Source organism: Condylura cristata, unplaced genomic scaffold (assembly GCF_000260355.1).
Source record: "Condylura cristata isolate star-nosed mole 26May11 unplaced genomic scaffold, ConCri1.0 scaffold00020, whole genome shotgun sequence".
Lineage (NCBI taxonomy): Eukaryota > Metazoa > Chordata > Mammalia > Eulipotyphla > Talpidae > Condylura > Condylura cristata.
The window spans coordinates 22,897,355-22,916,107 of NW_004567121.1; the positions used below are offsets into that span (position 1 = coordinate 22,897,355).

The 18,753-nt window shown below is 39.1% G+C and overlaps 1 protein-coding gene across 3 annotated transcripts in view; it reads right to left on the minus strand.

Moving 5' to 3' along the window:
* The window catches only part of LTBP1 (latent transforming growth factor beta binding protein 1), a 278,103-nt gene that overhangs the window by 67,684 nt on the left and 191,666 nt on the right, over positions 1 to 18,753 (minus strand). For all 3 annotated transcript variants that reach the window (XM_012727629.1, XM_012727631.1, XM_012727630.1), the window contains 3 exons: positions 10,921 to 11,043; positions 5,660 to 5,782; positions 3,868 to 3,990 (listed from right to left, as the gene is read on the minus strand). In XM_012727629.1, the coding sequence (XP_012583083.1) occupies positions 3,868 to 3,990; positions 5,660 to 5,782; positions 10,921 to 11,043 (369 nt within the window). The remainder of the gene's footprint in view (positions 1 to 3,867; positions 3,991 to 5,659; positions 5,783 to 10,920; positions 11,044 to 18,753) is intronic.

An 18,753-nucleotide genomic window follows, 5' to 3' on the forward strand; every position in this document is an offset into this window, starting at 1 on the left:
AGAGAGGAGAGAGGAGAGAGGAGAGAGGAGAGAGGAGAGAGGAGAGAGAGAGAGAGAGAGAGAGAGAGAGAGAGGCATTTCCACCACCATACAGGTTTCCCTTGCACCCCTTTTCCTGTTTGGCTTCTGCTGCTCAGCATTTTTGAGATTCATCAAAGTTATGTTTATCAATAGCTCTTTCTGCTGTATTGCTTACTATTCCATTATATAAACATCTCATGATTTTCTTACCCATTCACCTTTTGATGAATATTTGGGGATGGTTTACATTTGGATATAATGAATAAAGTTCCATATACATTCTTATCCAAGTCTGTGTGAATGTATGTTTTCATTTTTCTTGAGAAAATTCTAAGGGGTAGAATGGCTGGATCATATAATAGGTCTAACTTTTGAAGAAACTGTTTTCTGAAGTTGCTGCACTATTTCATTTTCCATCATCAGAGTTTGAAAGTTCAGCTGTTCCATATTTACCCGATAGTTGATCACAGGCATTATGTGAAAAATCTCAACTCAAAAACAATCATCAAAAATCCTAAGACTACACATTTCAGCAACGAGACACATTCTAATACCCAGGTTTTTGCTCAGTGTCATGGAAGCATTTAAAATACTACTCTAAATTTGATTAATTTGACTTTCATTCCATTTGCAAAATCTAAGAGAAATAATGTGAAGGAAAAGCATCATTAATTTGAGTGTTATAAATCTGCGGACTTCAAAATTCAGTGCATTGTTATAGCCAGGTTCGCTTTAAACTTTGTAAGACCTATGTGTATCTTCAAAAGCAAAAATGAGCAGAGAGACTGTAAAGGGAGCCCAAATGGGATTTGTCCTACACACACCTACAGTGACGTGAGACAGAGATTCCTGCTGGAACTGGGCAACAGGCTTCAAGGGGGTAACAGCAAACTGTCACCTCTTCATCAAGACTACACTTGCCAAAGTCATCCAAAGACGTCCACTTTGCTAACTCCCGTGGTCAGCTGGTGGTGGACGAGTTAGCGGTTATCCTTCACAGTCCATCAAGGGTACGAATGCTTTGAAATGCTTTCTTCTTCTGGGTTCTGATTTCCCCTCTTCCCTACATGCCACTTTCATTAACCTCCCCCCTTTGCTTGTTCTGACTCATCTCTCTTTGCTTCTGAATGTCATAGTGACCAGGACTTGCCCTTTGGTCTTTTAGATACACTTACTCCCTTGTTGATCTTCTCCAATTTCTTGGTTTTAAACACTATCTATGCGTTGGTTTCTCCCAGCCCAGAACTCACTCATCAATTTCAAGAGCGATCTTCATCTGATACTCATCATAAAAGATGTGAACTTAAAATGCTCAAGATGAGCTCATAATCTCTTCCAAAATGTCAGCTCTCTGGGGCCTTTATAACTGCTCTTCCTTTGAATGGAACGTTCTTCCCAAAAGTAATAAAATGGCATAATTTCAGGGAAGAGACGCTTGTCTCCTAATTCAAAATCACTACCCTCTCTCAGCATGCCCCATCCATGCCTTTCATGTTCTCCATAACATCCACTGCCCTGCAACCAACTGTATGTTTGCTTATGTTCATTGTTATCTCCTGCCCTAGCATATACGCTCCAGGAGGGCAGCACTTTTGCCAGTTTGGTCATGGCTATATAGCCTGTGCCTAGCACAGTGCCTGGGACAGACTGACATGCAAATATTTGGTGAACAAATCCAACAACGAGTAGATGATTCTGACTGTGCAAATGTCAGAAAGAAATGTTATTGATCTTTCCCAACATTTTTATTTGGTCCACAAAGAAATGACTGAGGTATAAAAGCCACAAGAGAGTAAATCATGAATCATCTCAGGCTTTCCAAGGAACCAGCTGGGAGCAGCCGCCACCAGGGTCTGAGAAAGCTGCTAAGGTAAGAGTGAGAAAAAGATTGGGCTTGGAGAATGAACAAGTCAGAGGCAGGGCCTCTGAAGATTGAGATTGCTAATACCAGGACCACTGAGGTCACCCGCCACGGTAAGGCTGAGTGACGACTGCGAGTGTTAAGAGTAAAAATCACACAGAAATTAGCACAGCACTTGGGGCTGACTCCGGGGGAGGGCCAGCAGGACTGCAGGAACACTAAGGAACAAGAGCCTTGCCAGAGTTACCAGAGGAGGGCTATGCGTAAATAGACACTGACGGAAAAGAGGCTCTTCCCACAGCTGGGAGAGACATGGGAACAGTCCGGGCTTGGTTAATTACAGGGAAATATCACTGGGGAGAGCCAGTGCTGGTTGAGAATCAGCAGACTGACATGCTAACACAGTTTCAAAGGGAGCTCTCAATTACTTGAATGGACTCCAGTCCTATTTATAACCTGGAGCACCAGGAAAATGAGCCCTGAGTTTAAGAGAAAGGGACCCAACTATAGACTCCAAAAGCAGCATTCTCGGGGAACATAACAGTATCTTATAAATGTACATGTCACTACTAAGAGCAGGCTGACTTACAAAATGTTTTTGTTTGGCTCGTTATGCAATGGGTGTTTTTAGAATAAAAGCCCTGGCATTCTAATGGTATGATCACATTCTGAAACAGCCAAAATAGAGTCACTGCCTTCCAGTGAGGACCCACTGTCCAAGACTTAGTCAATGGTTTTAGTAAATCTGTCACTGGACCCAGCATTGGAACAGGGAGTCCCTGGTAGTTCAGATACTTAGTCTTGGCGCCAACTTTCCCCTAGGGTAGCTCCTTCTATGACTGATCCAGCAACACAACCGCATCTTCATGTTGAAATATGGTCATGTTGGGTCATGCATATTCACCCATACGTGAGCACGACAATTCAGCTGATGACATTTTACTGTATTAGCTTGTCATTTGTTGGGCTATTTGTCTATTTTTCAACAGGTAGGCCGATGACAACTTTTCACTGTTATCTTTAAAATGATTGAGAGTATCTAGAATACTCTGAGAAACTTTACCACCTCAGGATGAAATTCTAGGCGGTGATTTACTAAACAACAATAATGCACATTTTAAGGTCTCTGAACGCCAAATTTGCCCTCTAAAGGACTGTGACATCTTGGTCAGAAATAGCCCATGAAGTACGATGGATCTTCCCAAACAATAAGATACGTGAAACAAAACAATTCACAAAAAAGCTCCTCTATTTCTTTCAAGGTGCAGTAAAACTTCACCCAGAGACTAATTCTGTGGGTGAGGGGGTGGTTTGGAGAGAGAGGCAACAGTCCGATGTCCAGTTTCACAGCCAAGAGGGTTCTAAATGCAGGGCCTCAGCAGGTGAGCTGGAAAAAGCCCTGTTCCATGGGTAGACAGGAACAGAGAATTTACCAGTGACAGGCTGGTGACAGACTGGCCCGGCAGCCCTGAGCACCTCAGAGCAGCTCTGAGCCAAGGTAACAGCTAAAGCGGTTAACGACGACAGTGCTGTAGGTGTGAGATTTCATTATAAAAAAAATTATGCCAAAAATTCAAACCTGAAAAACTTTGAAGTTTGACTCTGAAAAACTTTCCATGTACATGGAAAAATAACTTGTGTTTACTTATTGGGAAGACTTGGAAAGCAGTCTTGCATAAATCAGGTATTAGAGTTAGTTCACAACTACACACCTAGAATGAGCCATCTGCAGCTGAGAAGAGTTAAATTGAGCCTTTGCTCCTTTAGCTAGCACAGTCCTTCTAGAACACAGCTTCCAGCAGTGCAAAGAAATCCTGGATTTCCCTCCCTCCCTTGCATTATTTGTGTGACTGGAGAAAACGCCTCACGGGGACCCAACATGCTCATCTGTGAAGTTAAAAGACTCCAAGACAGAGGCAGGATGCTGGTCCAGGCTTCCCTCTGACTCAAGCCGTTCCCAGTTTTGAAGCAGGACTGGTCCTCACCTTCACAGTGGTCCCCGAGGGCGGATGCTCTGTAGCCCTGGTTGCACATGCAGCGGAAGGAGCCGTCCGTGTTCCTGCAGTGCCCGTTGGCACAGAGGTGGCGGTGCTGGCACTCATCGACATCTGCATGCAAGAGGACAAAGGAGACACGCAAGTGGGACTGGGACTACTTTCAGTCATTCATCAGGGAGGTCTGTGAACTCTGTGGTCTATAAATAATGTCGATTCGATTTTTCTTTACATGAATGAACTGACTTCTATGAAGACATTAATCCCCCAGCAGGGAACATTTAGGAGAACTTAAAATTTTAGCCAATGAGTCCAGAATCTGTAGTTATTAATGTCACTGATGAGTGACAAATGCTTTGCTGTGATCCATAAACCTCAACAAGTTCTTGGATTTCTTCTGCAGATTCAGCTCAAACACTGTGACTTTGACAACACTCAGGCCTGCAACAATTTAAGGCAGGATCCAGCTACAGCTCAGACACCAAGTCCATCCACTGCCTGTTTTGGACAAATATGTGTGCTGTTGCTCATACAGAGAAAACGAACCGATAAGCTCAGTAAAACAAACTAATATCTGGACCGTGGGGTGGGTGGGGTGTTATCACAAGGGAAAGGGAAGGGAACAGTAAACTGGGACAAAGGGGCTGAAAGGGGTAGAGCTGGACAAGCGTTTCACCACCAGCATTCGAGTCATGTTGTTTGTTGCAGGTTGGCTCATAACATTTGAGACTATTCCTGCTCTGCTTCTGGCCATTCTGTAGAAGCTAACACTGCTCTTTCCCCCTCTTATGACACCCCCCAATAATCTGCAGGTTCCTGACTTGTCCTTGGGAATGACCTTGTAGGCTCTTCAGAAGAAGAGACTTATACATATTGTAATATTTGATGTAGACGTCTCCTCTTGTATATTTATTTGCAGTTTATTACGCATGGCATGTATTCATTAAATGCTCAGATAACTAACAAAAATCTGGGGTCACAACATAAAGTACAAGAATTCTGAGAAGGACTCAAAGCATCTAGAATTACTAAATTCATCTGTGTATGTTCGCTCTAACAGCCTCCACTTGTAGACAGGAATTTGCAATAGCTTTCTATGTTCTTGAAAGGGAAAATTGGGCAAGGTGATATTACTGGTAGATCTCTATAGTTTCATCATATATTGTTTCTTTTATAACCATCTCAGGAGACTTTTTTGTTTGTTAAATATTAAGACTTAAGAAAACAAATGGTCTTATGTAGTATGGATTCTCTTAAATGCCTTATAATGACATTTCTTTTCAAGAACTCTGCATATTGTGCCTATCACAAGACACATTTCACAAACTATCTCAGAGTATAAAAGGGACACTACCATCAATCTCTCTCGTCTTTTGTGTTACTTTTTAAAGAGGAAAAGAAACTGAAAAAGGTAAATACACACAGAAATGAAGGTTACCAACATTCCAAGGCATAATATTACTAGAAATAATAACTATTTCCCTTTGTAATTCCGTATTAAGGAAATTATTGATAATTCCATTAAATTGATTTAGAAGTTTTTACACGCTTAAAGTGTCTTTCTAATATCATTGCCCAGCACTGAACCCTAATGGCACATTTTAAAAATTTAACCTTTCCCAATCCTGTTTCATAGACTTTCCATAACTTGGGCTTGAGTCCTTATTGGGAGCAGTGTTGGTCACCTAAGTAATTTCTAAGTGGCATATTCACTTTACAGAGAGCACAATTTTCAATTCAGGGGCCTGATACTGAAATTACAGTGCCCACTCTCCCCTCCTACCTTCACACTGGTCTTTTGTGGCTGACAGCTGGTATCCCTGTCCACAGGTACACCTGAAGGAGCCATCAGTATTTTTGCACTGCCCATGTAAGCAAAGATTCCCTTGCTGACATTCGTTGATATCTATAAACAAATAATGACAACTGGTTGAACTTGGATAAAATTGCCGTATGATCCATTAATTTCATCTCTGGGTACATATTCCAAAGTAGAACAGGTTCTTGAAGAGATACTTGCATACTCATTCACAACAGCTAAAAGGGTGTGCTGGTGGCTGAATGTGTAAACAATGTGGTATGTCCATGCAATGGATTATTATTTAGCCTCACAAAAGGGAGGAAATTCTGACAAATGCTATGATGTTCATGAACCTTAGGGATAACATTCATGGTGAACACAAAGGACGTTCAAACCATAGGAGGTGTCTAGAGTAGTCAAATTCCTAGAGGCAGGTAGCAAAATGGTGGTTGACAAGGACTGGAAGGAGAGGACACAGGGAATTAGTGTTTAACCAGCACAGAGTTGCCGTTAGCAAGAGGGAAGAGCTCAGGAGATGGTAGCATGACAATGTGAACACACCTGAAGTATATTCTTAAATGCATGGTTAATAGTACATTTTATTACAATATTTCCTTAAAAACACTACATGGGGGTGGGGGAGCAGCCGTGAATTAGCCTTATACTTAAAGAAGAAATTGAGAGAGAAAAGTCCTAATCTAAATGGAGTAATAAATTTTAAAAAGCAGAATTTAAGGAAACCATGTTCTAAATGCCAATGTATAACTGTTTTCTTCTACAAATGACTAATTCAAAATGCACCTGGATGTTTTGGGGAGAATTCAAGTAACTGCACAGTTCTTTCCTCATGTATTACTGCCAATTACCTGTTTTCTGAGGAAAGCTGCATTTCTTAACCTCTAATGAAGCATAATGTTTTTAAATTGTACTGATGGTGAGCCACTGATGGTGGCTCACAAATGTTATTAGTATATTTTCAAATTTTTATTATTTTTAATAGAAATTTCTCTAGCTGGTTTGAAACTTGTTTTACTGACTACACTGACGTTTGATTGATTAGTAAGTCCGATGCCAATTGTTGACTACCGATGAAGTTAAATAAGCAGGCTAAATATCATCTGAAGCATTACTTTACGCTTGCTAGTGTCCTGAGTCTGTTAGATATGGGAATAGTTGGCAGCAAAGAACAGCCTGCATCACACTTCCTGTCAGCACACTCTACGAAATGCTTGCGATGTTGTCTCAGAAACTTAAGACCAGCAATAGCTCATGTAGCTGGTTGGATCCCTCAATGTCTGATGACATTTTTAGTGTCTTGGACTCTTTTTGACACTCTCAAAGATGGTAACAAATCAAACATTTCCATGTGAGGATGTCTGCAGCAAATATATACCTTCCATTCCAAGTACTGTCAAGGTACTCCACACATCTTACATAAATTACCAGTAAAGTACCTAGAAGTAATTAACTAGAAATAATGACACACACACATTTAGAATAACTTGAAGCAACCCAGTTATCTTGAAAGAAGTGATTATTGGGTCTTCCAAATGACCCAGGGGGACAGAGGTCACTTGATTTTGGACATCAAAGGGCATTTTATTTTTCTCCGATGAGGGATAAAATTTCAAAGGCAGAAGAAGACATTCTAGTAAAATAGGCATACAGGACAAATGTCTTCTCTCTGGGGGAGGCAGGCTAAGCTATAAAAAGAAAATGTTACTCTCATCAAAGATGCTTTTAAAGAGATTTCTTGCTCATATTACTGTAACAAGCCTAGACAGAGTCAAAATACAAACTAGATGTAGACATTTATTAATTAGAAACATATAAAGCTAAAATGTACAGATACAAAGATGTGAGAGGAACAATAAATTATTTACACCCTGAAAAAAATTGTCAGCGCATTTAGTGAGGTGAAGATGAAGTTAGGAACTAACACCAAGTGAAACTGACAGAGTGGCAGGATTTTAGAAAAGGAACATGTTTACAATCTGGGAAGATGCTGACATCAACAGCGGCTTGGCTTGGGAAACATTCATCAATAAGAACATCAAAAAGAAAAAGATGTGGTATAATTTATTGTTATTAAAAGGCAGGGTTTTGATCAGGGAGGAAGAAAAACAATTAGTACATATGTAGGTTTCTGAAGCTGATGAGATTTTTGCCTGTTCCTATTACAGATATAATGGAAAGACACCCACAGAATCTGAGTAAAAGATAAGTGGATTTAGTATGTACTGTGTCTTCTACCTGTTCAGTTTTTCTCCCCTCTGCAGTCAATATCTTAAGACCAAGTTCAATTAGCAACTTGGGAAGCTTTTCCAGACATTCTGAAACAGAATTCATCTCATGCTTCTTGGCTTTAATAAAATTTTGTACATATATGACAAATGATAATAGCTATAACCTGACATACTCTATCCTTCTATTACCTCATTCTGTGTATTTGTTCTGTCCTTGAATTTTGCACACATATCTTCCCATAAACCAGAGTAACTATCAGTATCGTTACCTTTTAGCAAGTGACAAAGTATCTTGGTGAACTAAGATAACTTAAGCAAGCTCACAGAGCTTGAGTGTCAGAGCTGAGATCTGGTAAGCTGCCCTTGTTTTTTTAAACTAAAATCCACACTTTATTTGGATTCCACCAGTTTTTCCTGTCTTCTTTCCATTCCTGGATCTAATTCCAGGTACTGTATTGTGCTTAGTTGTCTCCCCTATCAGTCCTGCCTTGTTTTTCAGGACCTTAAATGTCTCAAGGAATATGGGCTAGAATCTTCTAGAGTGCCCCAAGTCTGGATCTGTCTGGTGTTTTTCTCATGACTAGACTGGGGTAGTGGGTTTCTGAAAAGAGCAGAAGAGCTGTTCAGGAGCACATAACATCACCGATGCTATTAAACTTCATCACTTCACTTGGTACTTTCTTATCTTCAGTACCTGTTGTTAGTTTGCATCTCTCACAATGAGTAAATGTTCCTTGAGAGATTATAGTCACTGGCAACATCCACAACTGAGCACGGTGCCTGGAACTCTTAGGAGAAGAAGAGGAAGGAATGCAAGAAGAGACGTTTCTACAGTGGTCCGGCAGAAAACTGTATATTGGAAAACATGAGTATTCCTAGGGGTGGCATTAATTGATGTGTAAATTCTGGGAGACCTAACAGAGAGGAGAAGGCATAGGATGGCAAAGGCCAAGAAAGTGGAAAATGGATCACCGATTCATTGAGTGTCTTCTCTGAGCACTATTCCCATCAAAAGCCCAATCCCTGAATTCTAGGGATCATAAGAACTAACAATCTGAGATGATTCTTCAAGGTGTTACAGTGAAGCACTGTTAGAACCACAGTTCAGTTAAGCAATGACGAAAGAAGGGTATGCAAATGGAATTATTATGAGCTACTGTTTAAGCCCAAGCAAGCACAGAAGATTCATAAGGCAACTGTGACATCAACTTAGATGGCTCAGTGAAGGCAAGTTGAAAAAAGCAGTAGTGACAAATTTAGAATATGAAGACTGGGACACATTACAAGAATAATAAGTAAGTTTTACAAAGGAGGTAGGTTGGGAAGAAAGAAGATAATCTGACAGGAAAAAAAAATAAACTTGAAAAAGCAATCAAATGAAGATGAACATCAACCTATAACACTTAAAATCTTCACCCTCCATTAACTCGGTATAGGAAGGAAGAAATAATAGCTTTTGGTTAAGACTCATGTTTAATTTGTTGTGAAAAGAGCCTGGTTTATTTAGTGCATCAGTTAGGAAGGCGATGCCTGTGTATCCAGAGAGAAGTGCCAGGAGAAAAGAGGTGTGCTGATGGTGTATGTTTCTCTGGAAGTGGCTGGTACTATGTTCTAGGAAAGAAGGCAGGCACCTAATTCAGGTGTCTTGAGATTCCTACTATCAGCAGGCGATGCTTCAATTCTTAGAAAACAGCGGTTATCTGCTTACTGTTTCCCTGCCAGAGTGTGAAATTAACCATCATCCTAGAGCCTTTACTTTCACTGGGATACTTCAGTGAAAGTTCAAAAGTTTTTATGTATTTCTTCTTTTTCCCCTTAATGAGCATGCTTTTAGACATAAAAGCAGTAAAAGAAATGAGAAATATATTGGTCAGTAGATGTTAATATCAAAAGAAAAGTTTTTTTAAGAGTTATGATAGAAAAATTAAGGAAACCTTGGATAAATTACAACATGCAAAAAAAAGATGTATGTAACATATATATACATGAATAAACATGTTACATATTTACTCATAGATATTGATTTAAAAGCCTGATAAAAGGGCAAAGAGATGAACAAATTTATAAAGAGGAAATATAAATGTTTAACAAACATGAAGTGCTTAATTATTGCAAGTATTCAGGTAATTATTAAAGGAAATAAGCATATGAAATAAATATTAAATCTTTCTATAATTAAAAGCACACATTTTAATAGCTAGTAGTTAGGTTTCATATTGAAATTATATGCATCCCTAATATTTTACCAAACAATTTTAGAAATAATCCTAATAAATAATAAAGAAATAATCCTAAAAGTCAAAGTTCTTTTTCAAAAAGCTTGTTACAGTGCTGTTTAAAATGATGGTGAGAAGTTGAAAAAAATATGTTCAACCAACATCTGAAAAGTAGCAAGACAATGACAACATAAGGCACTGGAATATTATGCAATCTTTAAAAATGTTTGAAAATGAAATAAGCTTTTAAAAGGGTTATTAGCAATATAAACTTATACTATTGAGTGACAAAAGGCAAGATATAAAATTACACATGGATCACAACTTTAAAAATAAACTATATTTTCAAGTATATTCAAATGGAACTATGAATAATGGTTACTTCATCTTTCTGCATTTGCTAAACTTTCTACAATGTATGTGGTTTTATTCAAGAACAATTTCATTCAGATAATAATTCACATGCCATATAACTGATCTATTTAAAGTATACCATTCAATAGTTTTTATTATATTCAATCATGCAACCACATATATTGTTTTACAACCAGAAATATTTTAACTAGATCTGTGATTTACAGATGCTCTCTAAAACACAGTTTCTTTTACATAAATAGATACGGTCTGTATTAACAAGGCACGCTTACAAAGACACCAACCCAAAATATGCTTCATGTAGCTCAAAGTAAGTGAAACCACGGTCACTTTTCTGTTGATTATGTTACCCTGGTTTGTCCCTGAGTACAGTCCAAATAAAAGGAGACTTGGCCACAGTATTTACCTTTACAGTGCTTGTGGTCTGGAGTTGGGGTGTAGCCTCTGTGGCATGAACACATGTAGGAGCCTTCGAGATTGGCACAAGTACCATTTGTGCAGACATTTGGTTCCAGGCACTCATCCACGTCTTGCAGAATGTTGCATAAAGGACAGAAAAAGAAAAAGATGGAGAGAAAAAAAAAATGAAATTGAATTTGGTTAGAAATGGAAATAGCAGATCTGAGAAGCAGCAGATTCTTGAAGAAAAGCTCACACATTAGCCCTTAGAGGGAAACAGAGCTCTGATGTGAGATGTGTGTCTTGCAGTTCTGTTACTTTATGTCAAGTTACTCAAAAAAGGAGGCAAATACAGACTCTGAATAAATGCAATGGAAGCCGATAGAGAGAAGAAAACAAGGGATACTGGAGTTTGAGCAATATATCCCAAAATTAAAATATTGTAAAGAATCAAAGATGTAACCTTAGGGAAATGAGTTTAATGTGATATGAAGGTTTACGGATTCAAAAGACAGCACTCATGATCCAGAGAAAATGCGAGAACAGTTGTGACAGAAAGCTAAAACAAACAAAAACTAGAAAAGTATCTAGGACAGCAAGATGTATTTATTCTTTGTAATAAATAAATTATAGACATAACTGCACAGAACCAGAATTCTAAGGTGAATTAATATTATAAAACCAACCTACGGGGGAAATAACCTATTGAGCAGTTTGAAGCAAAGGTTGAAGAGTCAGATAAAGTAGTAATATATCTCTATCCAGCACTTAGCGCATGCAGACACTAAAGGCTTTGCACATACTATCTCATTTAATCCTAATAAAATTCGTATGAGCTAGTCAGTTTACAGAAGAAGGAATTTAAGACATAAGAAGCTTAATAACTTGCCCAAAATCACAAAATTAGAGATTTGACTCCAAAGTCCATCCTTTTAGACTGACTGTACCTTCTGCCACAGGCTAAGTTAAGACTAATGATTAACGACATGTAAGGAAATAATGTATGAATCTGATTTTATTACTTACTAATACAGCTCTTACAGAAAAAATAATCACCTGAATATTTAGCGGTCACACTCAGCAATCATTCATTAAGCTCCTACCAGCATGTTGATAGTTCAAAAAAGGAAATTTGAGTTCTGTGCTTCATTGGTATGCCCCAGATAAGTGCGTCTGGGAGCAGACACAATATCCAAAAACAAAGAGGAAAAACTTTAATGACAAAGTGCTAAACTAACAGGCACAGTATCACTATTTAGACTTATTATGTCCCTAACTTAATCAATATGCTTAATTGCCGGGCAAAGAATGAGGAGGAAAAGCTCCCAATGACACCCATTTCTTTTTACACTGGCTCATGACAAGAATAAAGCAAATCTACCCCTGGTAGGAGCAGGAAGTAACAGGGAGTCGTGGGCGCATTAACAATAGAGATCTAGTTGGAGTTCAGCACCTCAGTGTCAGACTGCATCCTATCAATTAAGCATATTGATTTAAAGGGCAGTCCATCTTTCTCACAATGGAACTCAGAAAGAGAGTTTTACCAAAATAAGGAAAGAAAGGCACACTGTGAACAGCCAAGCAAGGGGTACCGCCTAGGCACTTGACCTCGAGTTCCCTAAACCACTGAACATGGTGACTGGCCCTCCTGCATGGCCACAGAAATAGCACTTCCAGGCTGACTCATGCCTGTCTCCTGTTCACTGTGGGAGTCCATTTTCATAAACATTGAGAGCAAACAGCTTGAAAGCAGCAGCCGAGCATCAGCGCCAAAGTAAACAGTGGGTAGCATGATCCGAGACACCAGACATGGAAATTCCAGAGCACCCTGAAAATGTCATGTCTACTATCTGGCTGGGTTTCAAAAATGCGAGCAAGTTGAGAAATGTAGGGATTGCTTTGGTTACTTGTTCACGCGCCAGGGAATGTGATGTGCAGGGTCATGGGACTGAATAGCAAAGTCCACTCTAACATCCTATTTTCTCTAGTTGAGGTAAGTAGACAGTGTGGAATAGCGCTCATGAGATTCTTATACAACCTGCATCCGGCTACTACTGTGCTCGATGATGAAGCAGAAGGACTTGAAAATATCTAGGGCAGCCTGATGTATTTATTTTTTGCTTTTATTTATCACAGACATAACTGCATGGAACCAGAACCCTGTCATGTCAGCCATTCACCTGTACACAGAGTAGAATGGGTGAGTTGATGCTCTTAAAGAAATCACTATATAGTAAAAGATCACTGAAGACTATCTCAAGAGAGGGCAAGGGCCTGGGGTGGGGCTACACATAAAAACACATGGTTATAAATGGAGTGAAACAAACTCAGCATTTGTCTAGCTAGCCCAGCCCTCTCTAACTGCAGACGACGGCATCCCCTCAGTCAGTACTGAGCCTCTCCCACCCTCTTTCTCTTATGCCATCTCTCATGGGGTACTAAGCTCACTCTAAAGTCCAGTTTGGAAACCTGGGAGTGATTCTGTTCGGATTCCTTATTCATTCTCTCTCCCCACCATCAATCTGTTACAAAATCCTAGCAATTCTACCTTCCAAATATCTCTCAAACACACCCACTTTATATTATTCTTATTGCCACCATCCTCTCATCTGGATTGCTATTCTAGTCTTTATTTCTTTCTCTGCTTCAGACCTTGCCTTTACTCTTAAGTTTATGGCTTTACAAAATAGTCACAATACCCAAATTCTTAACATTGCCAATACATAATGAGCTCAAAAGGGAAATTCTCATGTATCCAAGGAAAAATGGGTTCCAAACCTTCTTCTCCCCCCCCCCCAAAGAAAGCACCAAGTTACTAATGGGCTTTGTGGCACATAACAACTTACCATCTGCAATTCAAGTAATTAAAACCCCCCACAGTAAGGATGTTGCTATGAGGTCAGCACTACATACATGTGATAGTTCAAGAGTTTATGAAACGACCTCACCATCACTCAGTCTAAACGGAGTCTTCTCATGACAACATCTTGAGAGATTTCCTAACAAATGCCTCACTGAAAACTAGATCCGCTGTGCCTACAGGATTTGTTGATCGATTCCAAGAGCCCTCGCAAAGGCAGCTAGGATAGGTTGGCACATGTCTTGTTCCTAACGAACCCTGGCTGATTCCTATGATCTTCACTTCCATTTAGAAATGTTTCACCTCATCACTGAATCCTGTGGGCTACAGCTCCTAGAAAAGATCAACATGAAGTTCAGCAGTCATTATTCCTCAACTCCTTTTTCTTTCCCTTTTGGAGGGAAATAAGGACATTAATCTCTCTTTAGTTCCCTGGCAACTTTCCATTCTTCACAATTTCACCAAGATGATTCCCAGATGGTGGTAATCCCACCTGCAAATTTTCTCTCTGCCTTGGGATGTAATTCAACCGGGTCTGATATCCTTGGAAATGTCTCTTCCCAAGGTCCCAGAACACATCACACTGCCTCTGGCCCCTCCCTGGTGGATGTGACCTCTGAAGCGCTGGTGGGATTCAGTGCCTGACATCACGAGTCATGTTCTCCCAAGGCTGTGCTGCCAACCCCCTTCCTCTTCATCTATCAGCAACTTGGGGTTGGTCAGAATTGGTTCCAGAGAAACAGTTTACCTTTATTTCCTGTCCTTTTGTGGTGATGGATCTGTCAGCACTGTGAGCAGACATTTGTATGAAGCCATTCAGTTGCCATTCCTTATCATCAACAGATTTAATGAGTGAGCACCATTCAGTATGAGAAGAAAATATCTCATCCATCATTATGGCTACATGAAAATATAGGATTTGGCCCCACCCCCGATAACCATGACTTCAATGACTTCAACTCTTCTTCATATAGTCTTGTACACTAAAGAAGAGGGTAGAATGTACTTGACAGAAAAGAAAGCTTAGTGAAATGAGAGACAGATGCTGGTTAGGCCAGTTTGAGCCTCAACTGCACTTGAGGTATAGTAAACCCTCCAGATCTCAGACCCCTGTCAACTCTGAACAAATTAAACATTCAGTAGCAGAACTGCTGACAAAAAATGCTATACACTCCTCCAAGGCCCATCACCACTTTGTATAATTGGAAAGAGCCAATGCCGTATAGACCCTAGATGTAAAGAAAGAAAGAAAGAAACAACGTGCACTGACCTCTGAAAGGAAGTTTACTAGTCCCATGGAAAGACTTTCTTCCTTCCTCACCTTTCCAAAAGAACATTTGTTATTTTGGCAGCACGCAACTGTGGCTATCTAAGATGTAGACCACCGGACCCTACAATTACTGGGCATTTCCTGTCGGTGCTTGCAAGGGATTTATTTCAGTCGCACAGCTCTCTTCTGTCTGGGAACTTTTTCCTATTGTCTCCATTATATTTTATTATTCTCTAATACCCTTGTATGTGCAAGAGAGAGATGAGGCACGCTACTTAACAAAATGCTCATTTTGGAGATAAAAAACAGAAGAGCCATCTACTTCTTCCTGAGCTAGACACTGAGCAAGGACGTTCACCTCTTTCTGAATCATTCCTGCTTGTACTGTACAAGTGACTGCCAGGAACATTATATGAAACCAAGCCAAAACCATTTGTAAATTATATAAAATTTTTGTCCATGTCCTTATAGCAACTAGTCTTCCTACACAGGCGTGTTTTCTGCCTTCACAAGTAGTTTGATTCTTTCTAATTGAGATATCATTTATAACACTTTTAAGTTTAAAGTGCACAAAAATGAGTTGATACATTTATATACTCTGTATATACACTTATATACAATTTATATACTAATGAACGCAGAGGCTTTAGTTAACAACTCCATCTTGTCACATAACTATCATTTCTTATGTGTGGTAAGAACCATTAGATTAGGCTCTAGTTGGGAAGTTTTAAAGACAGTGTGGACCACAGTGACTATGCTGTGCATTAGGTCTCCAGGACTCCACTACTTGCAAGTCTGTATCCTTAGACAGCATCTCCCTAGTCCCTAGGAACTGCCATCCTACTCTATGTTTTGCCTTTTATACCTTCAACTCTTCTCTGACATCTAGAAAAACTATAGATAGGTGCTCAATAGCTTATTGATGGTTTAGAATACTTCTTTAGTAAATAAAGATTTGGAATTAAGGTTGATGTTTGCACATTTTATAATAATCTCACAAGACAGACATTGAGCTCAGTTACTATATTATATAAAATAAATGTAGAACTAAAGTCCTTCATTTCAAACTAACTCTACGAATAGTTATATATTCCATAAAAGTTAATAAATCCTGTGACAAGAACTCCTAAAACAAAGAGTGTTCCATGTTTATCCTCCAAGTTTTCTGTACCTGGTTTTGATTAAGATTGTGGTTCGCCAGTGCCCAGTGATTGACTGGTACTAAGTCATTCAAATACATTGATCTATTACATTTAGGAAATTTATTTGGCAGTTACTGAGTTGTTGAGTCCATTACAAGCTGACAAAGGAGGATTACTTCTGCTAAAAATTTCAGAAATTCAATTGTCTGGGCCACACAGACTCAAGTGTAAAGCAAGATGAACACTTGAGAAAGGGTGAGTTACATGTGTCCACCAGGTGGCAGATGTTGTCTCTAGTGAAAGTGAGCAAAAAATGGTAAAAGAATTGAAATGGTATACAACACTGTATATGATTCAGGGAATAGGTTCATACGTCTTAAGATTCATGACAGTTAACTCCAAAAAAGTCAAATGAAAAACACTAAGAATCTGTTTTAAATTAAGATTAAAGTCCTAAGGGCTAGTGCCTTTGACTAAGCAGAGTTAAAACTTTGTGAGATCAGCTTAAAGAAAGTCAAAGAGAAGATAGTTTGAGATGCTCACACAAAATTTAGTAGTTGTCAGTTACTGACACATTTCTTGTATTTCAGGACAAGTAAGAGGCAAGAAGGCTTACCATTGAACCCTAGCAGTGTCAGTGGACCCCTTACTGGGTACTTGGTCATTTTCAAATTTTGACAATAATAAACCTTAGGAAGAACATATTTCAATTCTGTTCTACTGATACTGAAACTAAACTTCAAAGGTTTCCAAGACCCCAAAGTCTATCTCAATTCAGGAAAATGGGATCTTTGTATGAGAGAAACTAACATACTTTTAAACCATGAAGGATTAGAGAATGTCCTTTGGGGAACAACTCTAGAAAGGTTTGAATAAAGCTAGTTCTCCATGAGGCAAGAGAAACCTGTAATTGAAGTACCTGACAGGCTGGCTTCCCTCAAGAAGGGTCATGCTTGAAGCTGCCAGAAGGAACTGGCCAAAACACAGGGTGATGAAATAGTCACCGGGGGCGGGGCTCACCAGGATGGGACACATCTCCAAGCAGAGTGTGAGGTCCAAGCACTGCAGTGCTGAATGATGAAAGTGGTTCTCAAGAGAGGATCGAAATCTACAATTTGAAAAGCAGCTACGTTACCAGAAGAGCCAACCGCAGCAGCCAAAAAGCCTGAAGGGATGATGATGTGTGTTAGGAAGAGACTGAAAATGAAAGATATTTTGCTAATGGACAATAAACTATTGAGAGTGAAGACTTAGATACCCTGAACTAAACTCCAGGAAAAAAATGTGGTCCCCCAGCTAATACCTGCGAACACTTTACCAGGTTCTGCTCCAAACAATTTCTGTTCTAATTCATAAATCAGGGAGAGGGATCAATCAGTAAGACCCCGCTTACATGGCAAGAATACAAAGAGGCCATTAAGAGTTTCAGCAAGTTCACCATTTAAGTCAATGAAAGAAGCAGAAAGTGTAACTGGCATGGAATCCCTGTAGAACATACGGTTAAAATAACAATTCTTAAATGAAACCATTTAATAGAAAAGAGTCAAATCAACATGAAGATTGATGCTTATTTTTTATGATAATGCCAAAAATGCATAAAAACAAATCAAAGGGATATGTAAATACTGTACAAGTTTAATTACAATAATTTTTAAAATAGTCAATGAGAGGACAGTGGCAGAAAACAAGAGCTACTAAGACATAAGGAACAGAATTTCCCTGTGAGGTAGAGATTATCATCTTTGTAGATGACAACTACAAGTGTCAGATGTAGACCTTTTCTCCAAATGGTGAGATTATGAAAAAAATTCATAATAGTTATTAGTCCCATACATTAAAAACTGGGAAAAGTGTCAATGTATCCTACATTATCCAGGCTAAAAAATACATATAGAAACTCACAAACTAATCACAGATAACTGTTAAGAGTCATAAATGAGTGGTCAGTAAGTACACCCTGTAACTTATTATTGGATGCCTTCTCTGACCGCGGAATCTCTAACACCCCTCAGCTCCCTTATGCTAATTTTTCTTCATAGCACCTAACATACCATGCCATACCATACTTGCTTACCTGTTTATTTCTAAGCACACTGTGAACTCTAGAAAATAGGTGCAATGAGACAGGGAATTTTGTTCATGTTAAATCCCCAGGGTCTAAGAAAACATCTGGTTCCTAACAGTCACTCAATTATTAAAAGTTCTAATACATATATCTGAAGTTGTGCTAATGATAAGTTCATCTCAGAGATAAGCTTAAGTAAGGACGGTGCCCTCTGAATCAATTTAAAGTATCGGAAGTACAAAGGTGAGTACTGAAAAGTACAAAGGAACAAAACATATGGTTGGGTCTTCATTAGCATCGTTAGAGTTTAGCAGAAAAATCCAATTCACTCATTGGCTCAGTATGTTACAGTATCTGCTTTGTGTCACACTCAACTTTTCAACATTTGAAATCTCTCCTACTATAAAAAAATTAAGATGGAAAATCCATTTCGGTATAATCTGAAAAAGCCCTCCTGAGAAATTTAGAAGAGCTACAAGTCTAACAAAACTAGGATGGAA